This window comes from Xenopus laevis, chromosome 1L (assembly GCF_017654675.1).
Source record: "Xenopus laevis strain J_2021 chromosome 1L, Xenopus_laevis_v10.1, whole genome shotgun sequence".
NCBI lineage: Eukaryota > Metazoa > Chordata > Amphibia > Anura > Pipidae > Xenopus > Xenopus laevis.
The window spans coordinates 217,338,380-217,359,730 of record NC_054371.1 but is presented as its reverse complement, the minus strand read 5'-3'; the positions used below and the strand labels follow the sequence as shown (position 1 = coordinate 217,359,730).

At 37.2% G+C, this 21,351-nt stretch overlaps 1 protein-coding gene across 2 annotated transcripts in view; it reads right to left on the bottom strand.

Annotated features, from left to right (window-relative positions):
* adamts12.L (ADAM metallopeptidase with thrombospondin type 1 motif 12 L homeolog) overlaps positions 1 to 21,351 on the bottom strand; it is a 352,590-nt gene that overhangs the window by 191,756 nt on the left and 139,483 nt on the right. For both annotated transcript variants that reach the window (XM_018266523.2, XM_018266519.2), the window contains exon 3: positions 19,993 to 20,158. In XM_018266523.2, coding sequence (XP_018122012.1) covers positions 19,993 to 20,158 — 166 coding nt within the window. The remainder of the gene's footprint in view (positions 1 to 19,992; positions 20,159 to 21,351) is intronic.

Below are 21,351 nucleotides of genomic sequence, written 5' to 3'. Positions count from 1 at the left end.
AACCTAGGAAAACAAATCTTTATAACCAAAATAGAAAGCCTAGAATTCATATTTTGACAATAAACTCAATAAACTTTTGCTGTACTTTTGCAGAACTTTTTAAAGCTCAAGAGAGGCCTGACACATCTCAGTGTTCTCCAGTGGACCAGGGGCAAGGCGTCTCCATATTCACAGCCTTTGGTGAATGTTGATCTCTGATAGGCTACAACAGTGATCCCCAACTAGTGGCTCATGAACAACATGCTTCTCTCCAACCCTTTGGATGTTGCTTACATTGACCTCAAAGCAGGTGATTATTTTTAAATTCCAGGCTTGAAGCAAGTTTTAATTGCATAAAAATAAGGGATGCGCCGAATCCAGGATTCGGTTCGGGATTTGGCCAGGATTCGGCCTTTTTCAGCAGGATTCGGATTCGGCCGAATCCTTCTGCCAGGCCGAACCGAATCCGATTCCTAATTTTCATATGCAAATTAGGGTTCGGATTTGGTTCGGTATTGGGCCGAATCTTTCACGAAGGAAAAATAGTGGATTCGGTGCATCCCTAATAAAAATTAAGTATAGTGCCAAGTAGAGCCTCCTGTAGGCTACCAATCCGCATAGGGGCTACCAAATAGCCAATAACAGCCCTTATTTGGCACCCAAGGGACTTTTTCATGCTCGTGTTGCTCCCCAACTGTTTTTATATTTGAATGTGGGTAAAAAAGGTTGGGGACCCCTGGGCTACAACAATAATTCCTCTTTCATAAGCTGTGCTGGGGTGCAACAACCCTTTCAATGTTCGTGTAGATCCATCAGATTAGAGAGGTGCATAGGTAGACTGCAATTATTAATGTATCCATTCCCTGTTGATAAATAACAGGTGTCCCTTTACTGTGTATTTTAAAGGGGCATTGAGTGGTGCATTTGATTGGGCAAATATTGGAAGCAGGACTCGTGGTCTACAGTGGCTTTTCTGATATGTTTAAGAGGCATTTAATGCACGGTACTCTAAGAAATCACTGAGTTGATATGGATGAATTAAATTTATACTGTTCTGGCACTGGAACTGCTGGCCATCTTTACTAGCCATATAGGCACAGTTCAATTCAGAATCAAAACAGAAAGTTAAAGGGGTTGTTCACCTTTGAGTTAACTTTTAGTATGATGTAGAGAGTGATATTCTGAGACAATTTGTAATTGGTTTTAATTGTTTATTATTTGTGGTTTTCGAGTTATTTTGCTTTTTATTCAGCAGCTCTCCAGTTTGCAATTTCAGAAGCCTGGTTGCTAATTACCCTAGCAACTATGCATTCATTTGAATAAGAGACTGGAATATGAATAGGAGGGGCCTGAATAGAAAGATGAGTAATAAAAAGTAGCAATAACAATACATTTGTAGCCTTACAGAGCATTTGTTTTTTAGATGGGGTCAGTGACCGACATTTGAAAGCTAGAAAAAGAGTCAAAAGAAGAAGGCAAATGATTAAAAAACTATAGAAAATAAACACTGAAGACCAATTGAAATTGGCAACTCTCTAAAATACTAAAAGTTAACTTAAAGGTGAACCACCCCTTTAACATCAGCAGGGTTGCAAAAAAAATCCAGTGAGCCCAGGACCGCATGACCCCTGCCGACCCAAGCCTGGACATTTTAAACTCTTCCCTGCCTCCTCTCTACTGATCATAGCCATGGAGGAAGAAGGTAAAAGATATGTTGTGGGGGGACATTAGGGCTGGAGGTGGTGGCCAGGGGTGTATGTCTGCACAGATGTTGGGAGGGGGTCCTTCAGGTTGTTATTCACAGCAGATCAGCTAAACCAGAGGAATAAATGAGTTTCCAAAAGAAACAACAAAGTATGGTCCATCTGATGTGCTCTAAATAGCAATAAATATTTTATATTACATTATAATACACTGCCTAGTGGAGACTTCTTTGGATAAAATGAACTAACGCCTCTTATTTGATCTGCTCTGTAGCCAAACTGATTTCTACAGTATGTTCACCCCTTTGGGTATCTGACTATAAGATGGCTCTGGAAGATGCAGTTTGAGTTGCTTTTGGTTGGAGTGTTCCTTCAGATGGGCTACCATATGTTTTCCTGTGATTAAATATTCTATGGCAAGAACATTCTGGTGGCTCCATTTACTAACAAGGTGATTCTAAACTGGATCAGTTACTCATAGTATCAAAGAGCTTTGCATTTTCTAACTTGTAGTAACCTGACAAGTTAAGAGAGGCTGTTGCATTACTACTTTCTCCATACACCCAACCAATGGTCCATTTTTATAGTGATTTAAAAAACAGTGAGAGAGACTCTGATGTGTGGTTGTTTATTCAATTTTAATTCAAATTTTTTGAAACATAAAAAACAAATTGGAAAAATTTGATTGTGCTGAGTTGTGTAATAAAATGATGGCAACAAAAACCACATTGTTCCATTCATTATTTAAAATCTGTTTGAAAAACTTGCTAAATAAAATACAGAATGCTCTAGACCTAAGGGTTTTCCAGATAATGGATTTTTCTGTAATTTAGGTCTACTAGAAAATCATTTAAACATTAAATAAACCCAATAGGCTGGTTTTACATCCAGTAAAGATTAATTATATCTTATCTTAGTACAAGCTACTGTTTTATTATTACAGAGTAAAAGGAAATCATTAAAAAAAAATTAGATTACTTGAATAAAATGGAGTCTATGGGAGATGGCCTTCCCTTAGCTTTATGGATAATGGGTTTCTGGATAACAGATCCAATTCCTGTAGTGTGAATCTTGAAAATACACCTCCTATTGGCTACTACAGAAGCTCGCTAGGTTTGAATTGCTAATTTTTTTTTCATTCAAATTTTTGAGACTGTTTTGTTTGATAAATCTTTAGTTCAGAAAACTCATATTTGAAATAATTTCAGATGGCTTTTTTTGGTCACCTTTTTCTCAAACTGCAGAAAGAAATCTTGAATTTTAATTCATTTACATCATAAATTCTGATTTATAAAAATAAATACACATTTTTCTCCCAAAAAGACAATGGGAAGTATATTTTATTTTGCACACTTTTTAAACATTTGAATTTGTAAAAATGAACACAATCAAGTTTTTTCTGCAAATTGATACCAGCGTAAATATGCTGGTGATTTAATTCATGTTAGAATCTGGAAAAAGCTCTAATTGGAAAACTGATAAATGAGAAAAGACGAATCAATTGGATAAAATATTATTTTATACACAAGACACTTTCCATCTATTTAACTTGTTTATGTTGCAATGGCATCTGCAGGGACTGATGGGAATCATGTAGGATTTTTATAAAGCATAAAACAGAGAAATAACATACAATGCCAATATGAGGATAATGTAACACATTTGTATTCTGGATTGGTATCCCCTCACCCACACAAATGCCCCCTAATGATCAGCACTGCAGATACTGATAAGAACAGAATGCCTCTTTGCAGAATTACATTTGTTTTGACATTTTTGATTGCGGTGTTTCATATTAAACCTCTGTTCTTGTTGACATTTTCATATTCTGGAACAATAAAGGTTCTGACTTTATTCCGTGAGCTTCATAGTGTGGAAACCCAAAATTATCTCTTGTGTACGAGAACAATTAATCCCAGCGCCAATGTGCATTTGCCGTTCAGATTTCCAAGGGGAACATTAGAATTTTCCTTTGGAAGTGATTATTTATTCATTATTAGCATTAATTAAGACCAGTTCTTTTCCAAGCAGGATATCAGAATCACTGTACATAATGTACATTAGCAAATGAGTGAAATGTCTATCTTTGGGTTTTTTTAGACAAAAATAAAACGACATAATATCCATCATAATTATCTGTATGTTTATCATAGTTCCAGCTCCAGTGGGTGCTTCCTATATTTTCTTTGTTTTTGTCTTGCGTTATTCATTTCTTTTCCAATTATTGTTTATTTTTAGCGATGGGCAAATAAATTCGCCAGGCGTGAATTTGCACGAAAATTTTCTGCATCAAAAAAATTTGCCCCTGTTACCCCTTCAATGGCTGACTGTTGCCCACCCCACTGCAGCGAATCGGGTACCCGAAAGTGGGGACATGAAGTATAATCCGGGTGAGTCCCAATTGCTTAGCAGGCACAGGTATGGGATCCGTTATCAGGAAACCAGTTATCCAGAATGCTCAGAATTATGGAAAGGCCATCTCCCATAGACTCCATTTTATCCAAATAATCCAGATTTTTAAAAATGATTTCCTTTTTCTCTGCATAATAAAACCTTAGCTTGTACTTGATCTAAACTAAGAAATAATTAATATCGATGGGCAAATTTATTCACCAGGCATGGATTTGTGACGAATTTCTGCATTTCCACGCTCGCAAATGTTTTTGTGAAATTAAGGTGAAAATGCACCAGCAAGAAATTCCCTGCAAAGAAAAAAAATTGTTGTGCGTCAAAATTGGCATGCGCGTCAAAATTATATCGACTTTGATGCATTTGGACAAAATAGTCATGCTTATAAAAATTGTTGCGCATGTCAGAAATAAAATTGATGTGCACATAAAAAATCTTGCGCTTTAAAATTGGCAAGCGCATAAAAATTTGTTGCGCGTCCCAATTATGCAGACGCCGATCAACTTTAATGCATTTGGACAAAATAGTCGCGCATATAAAAATTGACGCTCGTATCAAAATTGTCGCGCAACAAAATTATTTTGATGCCCATTGACTTCAATGAGTTTTGTGCATTTTTCACCGTTTTGCGATTTTTTTTTGCAGTTTTGCTATTCACCCATAACTATTAATTAATCCTTATCGGAAGCAAAACGATATTGTGTTTATTTAATGTTTACATTATTTCCTAGCAGACTTCAGGTATGAAGATCCAAATTAAGGATAGACGTGTTATCCGGAAAACCCAGGTCCGGAGCATTCTGGATAATAGGTCCCATACCTGTATTCTGTAGGTACCTGAACTGATGCAGGACTCTACACTAAGGGGTGCTCTTGGGGTTTTTATAAACTACCATTAATATTTTCAGAGGGACTTGCAATATTCCTACTAAATATGCAACAACCATACTGCATGTAAAATAGATCCCACTGAATAGCTTCCCCATCTCACAATCTACAATCCAGACTTTATAAAGTTCAGATCTGAATGAGTCAGATAAGATTTCCTGGGCAATTTCCTTCATTAAAAAAAAAAGAAAAAAGGCCCAGATGACTTTTAATGACTATACATTAAGTCGTGTTACTGGTATAGTGAAATAAGTCTTTATGCTAATATAATGAACCTCTCATCAAAGAGCCAGCCTAGGATTAAAGTGGCTTTTATGTTGGAAATAACACAAGCCCGTCGAATATTAGTGTTGTGCATTCTAATGTAAAGGCAATAATTAAGCTTAGAGTTTTCCATCCCTGAATGTCTGTGATCGTTTACCTTGACTGCAATTAATGAACATTGACAGATGCGCCGGTGTTTTACCAGATAGAGTTTCTTCAGACTCTTTTATCTTGTGTATCTCTCTACAATGACAGTCAAGGGCAACAGCATTTGTAGAAAAGTTTTGCTTCAATGGCTTCAGAGAAGTTGGGGCCCCAAAGGATTCTTTGCAGTTGGCATTGTAAAATGGCTAATATGAAATCTAATTAGTTGTCAAATTCAAGTGACAAAATTACAGGTAAAAGACCCAATGCTTAAAGAGGTTGTTTAAATTTGGGGGCAGATTTATCAAGGGTCAGATTGAAAATTCAAATTTTTAAATTCGAAATTCGAGTTTATTTTAGTGTAAATCGATCAATCAAATTCAATTCGAATGTAAAAAAAATTAGAATTTTGAAATTTATCATGTAGGGGCAGATTTATCAAGGGTCGAATTTCCAAGTAATGGGATTTTTTTTTTTAAAGAAAAGACCAATCTAAATTTATCAAAAAATCAAAGGTTATGTTTTGGCCGAATTGGTCCTTTTTCGATCAAAATTGAATCATACAAATCGAAGTAACAGCGCATTCGATCAAATTAGATTCAAAGTTTTTCCCAAAAAAAACACGTTGGTTTTTCAAAGTCCACCAATTGACACCAGCAATTCGGCAGGTTTTAGATGGCGAATGGTCGAAGTAGAATTTTTAAAGAGACAGTACATGATAAATTTCGATATTCAAATTTTTTAATTTTTTTCAAATTCAAATCGAATTTGGTCTATTCCCTAGTTGAAGTACACAAAAATTAGCTCAAAATTCAAATTTTTTTATTTCAAATTTTCACTTCGACCTTTGATAAATCTACCCCTTGGAATGATGTAGAGAGTGATATTATGAGAAAATATGCAATTGGTTTTCATTTTTTATTATTTGTGGCTTTTTAGTTATTTCTTTTTATTCAGCAGCTCTCCAGTTTGCAATTTCAGACATCTGGTTTCTAGGGCCCGAATTACCCTAGTAACCATGCATTTAATTGACAACGAGACTGGAATATGAATAAGAGAGGTCTGATTAGAAAGAGTAATAAAAAGTTGCAATAACAATACATTTGAAGCCTTACATAGCATTTGTTTTTAGATGGGTCAGTGACCCCCATTTGAATGCTGGAAAAAGTCAGAAGAAGAAGAAGACAAATAATTCAAAAACTGTAAAAAATAAATAAAGAAGACCAACTGAAAAGTTGCTTAGAGCCGACATACCGTATATTCTATAACAAACCAAAAGTTTACCTTAAAGGTGAACCACCTTTAAGAAACAAGATTCTTCCTTCCCAAATGTGTCTGAAATGCATTTTAGTAAAAGCACTGACTGATGGGGAGAGGCAGAAGAGCTAAATGCTTCAGGTCTATAGAGTATGGGACAGTACGAATTGATTCTAAATGTAGGCAAATCCTCACTTTAAAGAGTTTTTAAGGGGCTTATTTACTAAAACTTTAATAATTCAGATTTTTTATGAAAATAAATCTGATCAAGTTCCCGTCCACGATTTGAACAAATTTATTAATTATTTTTCTCCAAAAAAATTGGAGCGACAAAACAATCCAGCTTCAATTTGTATCATATGCGATTGATGCTCCGAAAACGTAATTTTAGCACATTTTTTGCTGGGAAAACTCAACTTTTTCGGATTATTAGACAAAAACCCAGACTTTTTCGGACTATCCAGCACAGATCACTATGTCCTGAAACAACTCCAGGGAAATTGACTTCTACATGACTTGACAGTTTTTCGGATTTGGATTTTCAGCAGCTTTAAATCTCCAAAAATTCGAGGTCTTTTTTTTTTCTCTAAAATGCCAGGATAAGGGTTCCAATACCAATATATCAGTCTGAGTTCAGTGATAATGAAATCATCAAACTGTACATAATATCAGGGTCTACACTAAAATAACCATTTTGTTCAGTAAAGAGCCATATACTTACTAAAAGGGGATATCCCGAAACCTGTTATCCAGAAAGCTCTGAATTATTGGAGGCCATCTCCCATAGAATTCATTTTAATCATATACAGTAATTCACATTTGTAAACATGATTTACTTTTTATCTTTAATAATAAACAGTACCTTCTACTTGATGGGAACTAAGCTGCATACATTAGAGTCCTGCGCGGAACCAATTTCTAAGACCCAGACCTGACCCAAACCCGAACCTGCAGCCGGCGTCCCGAACCGCAACCCACATAATTTCCCACTTTGATCCGCTACTTGACTCGGACCTGCAACTGCCTTATCCGCAAACCCGACCCGCAACCTGCTGACCACAATCAAACCGGAAGTGATGGTGCTGCAAACTGGTGACGTCATCAAAAGTGGGCGGGGACAGAAACACGTTTTGTAAAACTTTAAAAGGAGTAAAATATAGACAATATTACATAAGATAAGAAATTTAGATAAGACCCGCAGACCCGCGACCCGTATCTATACCCGCCCCTGAAAATCCTCCCCTCATTCCACAGGGTGCCCGTTTCTTTTGCGGGAAACCTGTGGGTACCCGACCAGCTGCAGGACTCTAGCATACATCCATATTGGCAGGCTTAAGGTATGGTGGTCTACAGTAAATTACGGAAACACCCCTTATCTGGAAAATTCTGAGCAATCCAGATAATAGATACCATACCTGTATAAGACACTTATAAACAAGCTTGTATTAAGGAATAATAACATGAAGCAATTATATTTACATCAACTTGAATGTATAAGGTTGAGTTTTTTCCTGACCTGCACTTCTGCAGTACATAGCCTCCAAAGTATAGATACAAAAATGTATATAAATTGTAAATGCTGCTGAATTTCCAATCTGGAGAAGACATGGGCATTCAGTAGGCAAGGCGTACTATTAGCCAGAAGTGAAGAATCCAGATATCACAATATCAAAGGGCACATCATGAATGTTACAGTTCCTCATCCTCCTGTGAATCAATCCATTGTGCGCAGCATTACTGAATATAAATCAAGCGACTGTCTCGGAATATAAAGTACTAACAGTGTCTGGTGTACAGTATGGAGACAGGGGTGTATGTTCTAACTCACAAACTCAAGAGACCTGTATTAAGCATTGCAGGAAAAAATATGTTCCCTAATCCGACAGCACAGCATGTACCTTATCTACTTTTCAGAGGAATCGTTTTCCGGCTAAGGTAGAATAAGAAAAAGCCTTTGTAATGCAAATATGCTGAATTCCCTCAAATTCCCTCATCAATATTTTCACTCATTGACAATGTGTGTGTAAACACTACTATATTCTGGGTACTTATGGATCTGACCTTTTTGGCACCCACAACATGTAATTATTTGTAGATCCCAGCTAAACCTCGGGCTGGGTAAAATAGCAAAAGAATATGTTTTATATCTCTTTAAATACCATACAGAGTAAGGCTTTATTATACATCAGTAAGGCTTTATTTGAAAACACCATAAAACAATGCTAATACATTGTAGGCATCATTTACTTATACCACTGCTGCAAGTACAGGAACACTGCTGGGTACCAAATTGGCCCTTTCATGCTCAATCTTGCTACACGGGCATATCAGACCCTTCATGTTGAATTAAAAATCTAGAACAAACTGAGCTTCCTTTAATTGGTTGTCATCTCTGCTATTGGTCTATAGGCTACAGAATTAAAACTATTGATAAAGAGCCCCTGATATTATTCATAACACATAATACTCTCATCTCCTAAGATATTAAATTTCAATATAAAGTCTCAGATTTTGTTGAACATTGGATTTACTGTTGATAGTTAAATGATAGACCCCTTCCTCAATGTAAGAGATTTTTCCATTATATTGAATATGTTGTTAAAATGGATATTATGTACATAATTCACTTTGCAAATTTAAGTTCACATTGCCTAACAATCCGAACGGTGGACGGTTTTAATGTATGTGAATGACGCAACTGATATCGTAAGACTTTATAAGGCTGGAACTAGACTGCAACAATTATTTTAAGTGCCTTGTGGACTAAGGTGATCAATATTTCTAGAGACTTATGGTCTAATGTATAGATCAGCAATGAGACGAGAATGCAAACATTTATATGGATGATGAAAAGCATTCAGATAATATTAATCATAGCATAAATTCATGTTTGTTGTTCAGTATAATCCATAAAATTTTAAAAAAAAAATACTCTACAAGTAATGCGGTTCCAGCTCTTTCGTTAAAAACATAATGTTTGTGAAAGCCATAATGATTATAATGATTATAATGATTAGTATCAAAATCTATTTCAAATTTAGCTAAAAAATTTCAGTACTGTAAATAAACTGATGAGTTGAAAAATAATGGGAAACAGAAATTCAGCAATTGTACTATTGTATTAGTTTTCGCCACATGAGTTCAGTGATATGAGGAGTGACATGAGGAAGAGGTAGTGCAGATAGAAGAAAAAAGATAAAGAGAAGGACCAGCTGCAAGAAATGAATGCATATAGAAGCAGAAAAGAAACAAGGCAAATGTTTCTGGAGCATCAAAGATATTAAAAGGGGCTTCCAACCTTGAGACAGCAAGCAAGTGCTGGGATAAAGCACAAGTTCCTCCTGAGAACTAGGAAATGGTCCTGAGGAGATGGGCTGAGGACCTTAATAACTCGTTGATTGGGGAAAAGCAAGAAGAGGAATTCATCAAGAATGATATTGCGGGGGTTGCGGATGAGCTGCACAAGATGATCATAAAGATCTTCAGATCAGATATATTCCAAGTAATTGAATATCATAGTACTGCTGCATAAGAAACTATATTATAGGAATATTTATTTTTTAAATATCAGGTATTATGTTCAGATAAAAATTCTTGCATGGAGACTGAACTCATTTATAGAGGTAAAGCTGTGAAATGAGGAGGCCCATTTATCAAAGTCTGAATTTATCTCAATATTATCTGAAAAAAAACTGACCAAATACGTACGTTTTTTTTGTCCGTATTTATCAATACACTTTCTGAATTTTACGTATTTTTCGGAATTTCCACCTGAAAACTCAGATTATTGAGTGAAACCCAGCGCAGCTCAAAAAAATCTTTGGGACTTCTCCCATTGAGATGCCAGATTTTTGGAATTCTGACTTTTTCCATCCTTGGGTATAATAAATACTGAAAAATTCGTGTTTTTTAAAATTCTGATCAAATACTAAAAAAATGTGTAGGGATGCGTAGAATAGCCATCCCCACTATTATTTAGCAGGCAGTTTCCCTAGTGTTATAGACACGTAACTGGGTCCTGAAATACAGTTGGGAGGGGTAACTGTTTCCTATTCCTGCTTTAAGCTATGCCCCTTGCTGTTTCTCACAGTGACCAGCAGATGGCACTGTGCTAGAGTATAAAAGGCTCTGAAGCCATGCTTTCAGAGTCCATGTTGTGCTGGCTCTAGCCTGTGCAGGAGGCAGAGTTCGAGTGAAACCTAGACGGGTCAGGTCTAGTAAGAATAGGCTACTCACCTTTATAGGTCACTCTAGGAGTGACAGACAGTCAGATTATTTAGCTGAGCATCTTGAGGCTCCTCCGAGGCTTGTGGGTGGGATTAAGATCCCGGGTACTAATTGCCCAGAAGTAGGGACTAAGTGTACAGACATAGGGTAGAGAGTTTTCCCCTCAGGTTCCACTTAGGGAAAAGGCTGAAAGCTGGGTGTACCTCCTCAAAGCTGCATGTATTGTTCCTATCTCTGAGGAGAATCATCCTGACCAAAGGTGCTGTGAGTACTGCCTATTCATTGTAATATATGATCCTGCAAATGTTCTCTTTATGTAAACTCCACTGAGGATTGTATGCTTAATAAATCTGTTCTATGGTTAAGTTATAAGAACCACTGGCGCCCAATTATTTGCACCCTGAATACAGTTACACTAGACCCTGCTTCCACATCGCTGCGAAGGCTCACTCCCTAAGATTTTAAGGTCTCATCCGGAGCATATGTACTGGGAGTGAAGCTTATAGTAGAGTAAGGTGCACTCAATTCACTATAGCGCTACAAATGCAAATGTTTGGATTTTCTGCATTTGGAGTTTAGTAAATAACCCCCTTAGTGTGGCTTTAAAGACAACCACTCCACTTGAATTTTTAGAGGTTTTCTTATATTATAGCTCATCTGCCAAAGTTTTTTTTTCGGTTTGCACTTTTTATATTCGGATCTTTTAATAACTTTCATGACATATGTAGTTTTATAGAAATTGAGTTTAGCCGTGGTTTCAAAAATGTAACCTTTGATAAATGGGCCTCATTGAGTTGATACTGGTGTGAAAACATAATATCTTTGCAAAAAAGAAGACAAGCAGTGAAAAGCCGTTGGAAAATCTCCATGTGCCATTACCCTTTGTTTCTGTTTATCTCTTTTAGATGACAATAAATTCAGAGCAGAACATATTTTAAAAGTGCGTTTTGCTGATTATTTGATCAGCATTTAAAGGAAAGGTCAGAGATTACAAACATCAAGCAATAAATTATCTAATCGGTTTCTTCCGATAACTGGTTTCCAATAGACAGGTATTTCTTTCTTTTGAACATTACCGTTATATATCTCAATGCTTGAATATTCCCCAGGGTAAATTTGGGATGGTGCATATTAAAAAAACAAATTATCATTTGTCGTATCTGATACAGAGAATAGTCAGCAAGTTACGGTTCCTGACACATCCATTAATATCAGCTAATCAATTTAAAATGCTTTCTAAGAAAATGATATGCATGTCTGAAGAAGAGACCTAAGTGGTCCTGATAGCTTTAAAGGAGTATCTGTTCCTTTTACTGTTGGTTAATCATGTGACAAGTAAAGCGGCTAGACATGAATTTTAATAATGAATACTTGGTTTTGATAGGTAAAACATTGGTAGATTATAAAATATTGTATAATTTATGAAAACACCATTTGTATTTGTATTGTGGAGTTCAGGTAAATGAATATACTGTATATGTAGCAGATTAACCTATCCACAAATGTTTTAACTGTAGAGATAGAGAAAAGCAACATGAACATGTACCATGTTTATAAACAAGATGTAACAGTCACTCACCCTGGTGGTCTATTGGGTCAGCGGGGACGCCCGCCGCGCCCTCGACAGGGACGCCCACCGTGCCCTCGTCGTGGATACCCGCCATGCTGCTCCTCTTCTGCTGCAGCGCGGTACCTTAGGGAGTGCGCGGCGCGCATCTCCTTTTCTTATAGGCATGATGACGTCAGCCCGCAATGGCGCGAAATTCAAACACTATTTAAAGGGACTTCGGCACTGAGATCATTGCCCGTTATTGGTTTATCCTAGTGAGTTCCTGGGTGCTATTTCTGAATATTCCTGTTATCTGATTCCTGTTTGACCCCTGCCTGGTAACCGACTATTCTGACTTCTGTAATCCAACCCGTCCCTGTTTGACTCTTCTGATTGACCTCCTAGTTTTGACCTTTGCCTGTCTGACCCCGCCAGAATTCTGCCTGCATTGACCCGGTCTGTTTGACTATGCTTTCGTCTATTCCTTGTATAGTGACCTTCTGACTTGCTAAACGATCGTGCCCCTCTGCTCGTCCAGAACCCTCACTCTCCTCTCTTAATAAGACCTGGCAGCATCCAATTAGCCGAAGGCTCCTCCCAAGGTGAAAGGCGGCTGTTAAAGGCAGAAGCAAGAGCCGAGAACAGGGAGCCTAGCATTGGTTCTGGATTCTGGATGCCGATTCGTAACACAAGACTTCAGGAAAAAAAAGACAGCTTCCTTAAAGGGGAAGTCTAAAATAGAATAAGGCTAGAAATGCTGTATTTTGTATACTAAACATAAACTTACTGCACCACAATCCTAATCAAAAAAATTATTTATGCTTTCAAAGTTGGCAACAGGGGGTCACCATCTTGTAACTTTATTAAACTTCTTGTCAAGACCAAGACTGTGCACATGCTCAGTGGGGTCTGGGCTGCTTATGGATCGTCATAAATTATCAAAACAGAACAAGTCAAATAATATCTTCCAGAAGCCGATACAACAAGACTGATTAATAATCAGAATATACAGACTGCACTGGGTCCTTTGTTGTCATGTAATCTAAAGTGAATTTTATAGTTTTTGTATTATTTAATAAAAACTTTCTCCAACTCTCAAGAACCAGTGGCTGCAGCAAAATAATCCTCCCAATAGAATCTCAGTTTATCTGTTTAAATCTGGCTCCATGATTGTCCCTGCAGCTGGAGATGGAAACATTAAATGGGATGTAAAGGCAAAAATAAAATCTAATACAAATCTCTACACACTGCTCTGAACGGAAACAAATATAATTCTGCATGGCTGGGAAGTAAGGTGGGAGCTCCCCCTGCTGTTCATAAGTATGATTGTTTCCCTGCTCAGCAGTTAGGGACCGTCTGACAATTCCTATCCACAACAGTAAATGAAGTGAGAATTTCACTGCATACAGTCAGGTTTCTTATAAAACGGAACACATTTTTTAATTGAAGTATATTGGAGATAGGTTTCTATTTCATTAAAGAAAGTTAAAATGGGATTTTATGTGTTCTGCCTTTACATGCCCTTTAAGATACAAGGTTATTTAATTTAATGGGAAAATTTTGTAGACCCCCATGTCTGATGTCAAATTACCATGCTTTTCCATGAATTCAGTTTTGAGCATACAAACCAGGGAACCAAGATTTAAAAGCCACTTTAGGTTTATGACTAAAGGAGAATTTCTTGATGAAGTACAGTAATTATGATCCAGAACAGCAAACAGAATTTTAGATTTTCCAGACAATTCCATTCAATTTGCATTAAGCAATCAACACATTAACCACAATTGCATCAACACATCGGATTCGTCAACTCATGGCCACTACTACACAAGAACTATAGGAAAAATGTATGCACTGTGTGAGTAAAACATGGAACTTGGGCCAAAATTGCACTGTATTTGTGCTCAGAAATGGTCCCTAATGAATTAAAAGAAACAATGTTTGCAGTAGATAAAATATGAAAACTCGAAAGAATTGTGAGATTCTCAAGTCTCTAAGCACTGTAGACCATGTCTTACTCACACTCACTGTTGAAAAGCTCAGCTGCTTAACACAACTCCCTGCTACCCTATCAAAAAGCATTGTCGGACTGGAGTGTGTGAGGACTGCCACCTTAGGGCCACCCACTGAGGGCTCTAATACCTGTCACGAGCCCCTACTCGTCACAAGCCCCCCACACCATATGCGAGCTCCTGCGAATTCAACCTACCTTACCCCACATGTGCCACCTGTGCACAGTTTACCCTTAACTTACCACGATTGGGAGTGAGGGGGCACCTACATTATCCAGCAGGGAGCAGGCCTGGGCCATCAGGGCCGAGGGCTGGGGCCCACCAGTTTTTTCCCCTTTTCCCACCAGCCCAGTCCAACCTTGTCAAAAACTAAAAGTATATTTTTACATTTAGGGGGTTATTTATCAAAATCCAAATTTTTCTGATTTTTTAAAATAATAAAGTCCAACCAAAATATAATCCACAATTTGATCTTATTTATTATTAAAAAAGCACAATTTAATCGGATCAGTGGAAAAATCTTTAAAAATCGAGCAAAAACCCCAATTTTTTGGAGGTTTTTCCTGAATCGTTAGTTTTTTTGGCGCTTTGTCCCCATTTGCCCCCATTTTTGCCTAAAAAGCCTGAAATAGTCGGATTTTCGGGCTTATTTCAGTGCAGAACACAGAAAATTCCAAACAAGATAGGGACCTCTCCCACTGACTTGTATACAGTACGTACAACCTCTGCAAGTCGGAGATGGCAGATTTTCGGATTTGGAATTTTTGCATCCTCTGGGTTCAACAAATTTTGAAAAATTCGAGTTTTTTGTTTTCACTAAAAATTTGCATTGAAAGAAAACTTTTATTTTTTTGGTATTAGTGGTCCTAGAAAGCTTCAAGTGGCTGAGCTGCTGTCTAAAGAACTAATACTTATCTTTTATTATAATCCTTAAAGCAAGCTAAATCTCATAATTTTATCTGAATGCTGTCTTTTTGTGTGACAGTTATATTTTTTCATTATATGTTATTAAGTGTTTTAAGGTCTGAAAGCATATTATATCTTACTTTTAGTTCTAAGTTTGATAAACATATGTCATTCCTTTATTGTACTGATAACTGCAGTCTTGATAGCCATTGGCATTCCAACTACAGCATAATCTTAATGTCCAGGTCTTATAATTATATGCTATTGATGTATTATAATAGAGTTTAGTCTAAGAAAAGGTCCTTTCTCAATTCTTTCATATGATAATTGTACAAAACTACCAATTATTTTTTTAATGATTCTCATTTAGAGGCAAAGAAGGATAATATTGCCCAAGTGATATATTTTAAGCAAGGAATAAAACATCACCCCATGCACAATTTTCAAAAAAAATAAATCAAAGGACAAGCATATTATATTCTTACATTCTATTTTATTTTGACTTCATGTTGGATGAGCATATTGTATTTTTTCTTTGCACTATTGGTTTTCTATGAAATGCAGGTTCAGTTAGAACAGACATTATAATGGTAGTAATGGGAAGAATCTATACTGTTTCTCTTTCCCGAAAAATTCGCCAAATTGGTGGAAAACTTTGCGAAGCAGCAAAAAATTTGCGAAAACGCATTGAAGTCAATTGGTGTCAAAATAATTTTGACGTGTGACAATTTTGACGCAAAGGACAATTTTTATATGCGCGACTATTTTGTCCAAATGCATTAAAGTCAATAGCAATAGACGCAGCAAATTTTTTGCCGGTGAATTTTTGCCCCAGATTTTATTCACTGGCGGCAAAACATGGAAATTCGCCGCAAATCCATGACTGCCGAATTTATTCGCCCATCACTAATTATTGGGGTTCTACCACAAGCATTTTGCCATTAGGCTCCTATTCCTTTTTTTAGACCAACTTTAGCATTTGGCCTGAGAACATAGTATAGTGTGTGTATCAGATACCATAAGCCTGATAAACCCTATCCCATACTGAAGAGGCAGCTGACTATTGCAACCTGATAGATTTAGGAACATATTTATTAACATCACCAGTGATTTTGCCCATAGCAACCAATCAGGTATTTCCTTTTGTTTTTGCTGATTGGTTGCTGTAGATGACAAGACCTGTATTCTTTATTTTCTTACTACATAACCCTTTATGCATGTGATGTAATTGTTAAAGAAACACTGATTATTGTATTAAGAAAATCAGGGCATATAGGCAGAAACAGAACTACAAAGACCCATACCTTGGGCCAGCATGTACTTGGAAATTCATCAGATTAAAGGTCACCCAGCTCAGAATGAAAGATGAATGTAGCTTCTTAAAATGATAATTATTTTTTATGTACAAAAATTAAAAAAAAAAAAACGGAAAAGCAGCAAAAACAAATGACAAAAAAAAATCTAAAACATCTTATATTCTCACCATGTACTGAAAAACTATACTGTATTACTTAGTTGAACTGAAGAGTCCAGTTGTTTTAGAATTATTTATATTAGATATATTACTAAATAAACTGAATTACTCTTGGGGGGTTATTTATCAAAGTCTGACTTTATCTCAATACTTTCTGCTACAAACTCTGATCAAATCCACTCAGGTTTTATTCTTATTTATTATTACATTTTCCCGAAAATTTGCTTTGTGGAAAAAAACTCACATTTTCAAGATTTTTTTCTGATTTTTTCATCCAATCTTCACGATTTTCGTGAATTTTCCAGAATTTTTACCTGAAAATGGGGTATTGCACGAAACCCAGCGCACATCAAAAAATTATTGGGACTTCTTTCATTGACTTATATGAAACCTCATATTATACATCAATTGGGAGTCCACATCTGATTTCCAACTTAGTTAAGCCTAAGGGACTCGCCCCAGTTCTCAGGCAATTATATGCAAACGATTCCTTATCAAAAGATAACTATCCCGAGGCTTTTTTCAGTAAAAAAATATCATTTTATTTAAATTAGCGTTAAAACTCAGATACATACTGACTCCACTGATACACCTATGACTAAGCGCCGGAGGGTGCGAAACGCGTAAGGTGGGCCTGGTGGGGTCAGTATGTATCTGAGTTTTAATGCTAATTTAAATAAAATATTTTTTTACTGAAAAAAGCCTCGGGACATTTATATGAAACCTTAACATGTCTGAGATGCCGGATCTTCAGATTCTGACTTTTCCATTCTTGGGGTTTAATAAATTCTGAGAAAATCGGTTTTTTTTTTGTCAGATTTTATAAAAAATTTTCATAATTTTTTGGATTCTGAGTTTAGTAAATAACCTCCTTGGATTCTAGAGGAGAGACAGTATTAGCAATAGTTATAATATTTAATTATAGATTGTGATTGGGCATGTTGACTTTTTCATTTAGTCTTTATTTGTATATTTACATAGTCATGGGCCAAGGGATAAATAGGGAAGACATGGGGGCAAATTTACTAAAGGGAAGATTTTTGCCTCTGAAGGCACTGCCACACTTTGCGCAACTTCACTAACGTTGTTAATTCATAGCGAATATGCTTATTTATCAAAATGCTAAGTTTCGTCTTGGCAGACATTGGCGAAGTTTTGTCAGTGAAAATTCGTCAGTGCAGACATTTCTAAGTGAATATTCTTTAGTGTTACTGTTTTTCTAGTGAAACTTTGTTAAAGGGATCCTGTCATCGGAAAACATGTTTTTTTTAAAACACATCAGTTAATAGTGCTACTCCAGCAGAATTCTGCACTGAAATCCATTTCTCAAAAGAGCAAACAGATTTTTTTATATTCAATTTTGAAATCTGACATGGGGCTAGACATATTGTCAATTTCCCAGCTGCCCCTGGTCATGTGACTTGTGCCTGCACTTTAGGAGAGAAATGCTTTCTGGCAGGCTGCTGTATTTCCTTCTCAATGTAACTGAATGTGTCTCAGTGGGACATGGGTTTTTACTATTGAGTGTTGTTCTTAGATCTACCAGGCAGCTGTTATCTTGTGTTAGGGAGCTGTTATCTGGTTACCTTCCCATTGTTCTTTTGTTTGGCTGCTGGGAGGGGGGAAAGGGAGGGGGTTGATATCACTCCAACTTGCAGTACAGCAGTAAAGAGTGATTGAAGTTTTTCAGAGCACAAGTCACATGACTTGGGGCAGCTGGGAAATTGACAATATGTCTAGCCCCATGTCAGATTTCAAAATTGAATATAAAAAAATCTGTTTGGTCTTTTGAGAAATGGATTTCAGTGCAGAATTCTGCTGGAGCAGCACTATTAACTGATTCATTTTGAAAAATATTTTTTTTCCCATTACAGTATCCCTTTAAAATACTTGTGCTTACGTCAGTCTAAATATGGCGGGTACATATAGTTCATATTTATAGCTTTATTAATGATGTTGGTGAAATTGCTTGAAGTGGCCACTTATTATTAAAAATATCCAAGGAAGCAAAATAAAGACAAACTAGTTTCTCTATTTTCCTAGACATGAGCCAACCCTAAATCAAATGTGGAATGAGCTTCAAATGGTTAAAAAAAAATTACCAAAATATATTTAACAGTTGCAACTTTTAAACATAATCCCACATTTTATGACTTTTCGGCATACAGGATATGATGCTGAGGATGTAGATTCATCTTATCAGTTTGCCAGAAAAGGTATGGGACTTATTATCCATAATGCTCGGGAACCGGGGCTTTCCAGATAATGGATCTTTCTGTAATTTGGATCTTCATGCATTAAATGTAATAGAAAATCATGAAAACATTGAATAAATGGGCTGGTTTTGCTTTCAATGAGGATTAATTATATCTTAGTTGGGATCAAGTACAAGCTACTGTTTTATTATTACCGAGAAAAAGGAAATCATTTTTGAAAATTTGGATTATTTGGATAAAAAGGAGTCTAAGGGAGATGGCCTTTCCCTAATTCGAAACCATCCAGATAACGGATCCCATTCCTGTATAACCTGGTGAAGAGAACTCTGGCTAAAAAGGGTAACATAGTTGAAAATTTGCACTTTGATGAATTTGTGGAGTAACAATCGTTCGCCTGAGCAAAAATTCGATTGGCGAGAAACTTCATTAGTGAATTGTCCTCTACGCCTGCTAGTAAATTGCCGATGTCCCTGCGAATTGCCGTTTTGGTGAGTTTTCACTGACAAAAGCCATTTTGCCCTTTAGTAAATCTGCCCCATGATCTGGGCCTTTACTGGCCAGCAAATACATGTAGTCCTTGAGTAGATCTACAGGTATGGGATCTGTTATCTGGAAACCCGTTATCCAGTAAGGTCCAAATTACAGGTCTGCCATCCCTCATAGACCCCAATTTTAATAATTAATTCAAAATTTTAAAACATTTTGATAATAAATAAAGATATAATTAATCCTTATTGGTAGCAAAACCAGCCTATTGGGTCTATTTAATGTTAAGTAGATTTATAGTATGCAGACCCAGATTATGAAAAGACCAGATTATGAAAAGACCCCTTATCCGGAGCATTCTGGATAACAAGTCCAAACCTTTGCATGGACTGTTTTAGAGCCAACCTGGTCTGTAGTCTGCACACTGGTGAAGAAGAGTATACAGAATGGAATAAATAATAATAATAACAAGTCATACCATTTACTGCACAAAAACCTCCTGAAGAAATAGGGAGTTCCCTGCGATTCCTGTGAGTCGTCTCCCTCCTGTATATTATGTGCTGGTGTGGCTTTCCTGAGACCTGTGTAGCACCATGAAGTGGTTCAATGAAATAGTCTCCATCGGGAAGACGGAAAAATCCAGCCTGAAACAAATCATAGGTGGAAATTATAATCACCGAAAGCAAGACATGGTCAGAGTCAATCTCCCAACAACACAAACTTCACCCCCCCCCCTTTCCTCAGGGCTGGATTTACATAGCAGGCACCCATAGGCTCGCTGACATTCATCGCCACTGTCCTTCCCTTTTATTCTCACAAATTTTCATCATCTGGACCAGAGCAGGGCCGGACTGAGAATTAAAATAGGCCCTGGCATTTCAGGTACACAGATGCCCAATCAGCCCACATAGAGGCAAAATAGCCCCCAACAGCCCACTAAATACTGACTTTCTATGGGACCTTATAGCAGCCCCTCTGGCATTTGCCAGAACCCACAGAATGCCAGTCGGGACCTGGACCGGAGCAATGGGGATTTGCACATGGGAAATTTTAAAAAAACTATTGTATCTCCTGTTCATAGTGTTGCCACCCGGCCGGTATTTTATTTTTACCTTTCACCTGCCAAGGCCGGGGCCGGTATTACAAATTTACTGGCAATGTAGCTGCCATTAAATTTGTAATACTCCTAACAAAAGCCCTCAGCCCACCCCTAATCCGCTCAAAATTTAACTTTTTGCTGCCTTCTGGACAATCGCATGTTCTGCCTCCGTCCCTTTAAGTCATGACCTCCCCCCTTTCTATGTCATGACCCGCCCCCTTTTACATCATGGCCCGCCCCTTTGTTCCCGCCACATTTTATTAAAAGGTGGCAACCCTACCTGTGCATCCCCAGTGGTTGGACAGCATGCCGCCCCCTAAAATCCTGCCTCCCTAGGCCTTGGTGGCCTTTCCACAAATCCGGGCCTGCCTTTCCTAAAACTAACCGCATGTGATATCTTGGGTGAAAGGGGGCAGCTTATTGATTAAATCACATAAATAACAACCAACATAAACCAAAAGCATTGAGTGTAGGGCAACGTACCATCACATTTAGCAAATATTTAACATTAACTTACTTAACATCTGATAGCCACTAAAGGCTGCAAAGAATTACCCAATAGCGAGGGGCGAGCCTTCTGTCCTTACTAGGCACAGATTTCCTCTGTAACTCATTCCCCTAGCAGCACTTTGGCCCCAGGCCTATCCCCTGTTACTCCCTATACTTGGGAGCTGTTTAAGGTAAAGAGAATGCTCCCTTCACTTCCTTCCTCTTTTAACCCCTCGTGTCTCCACCCAT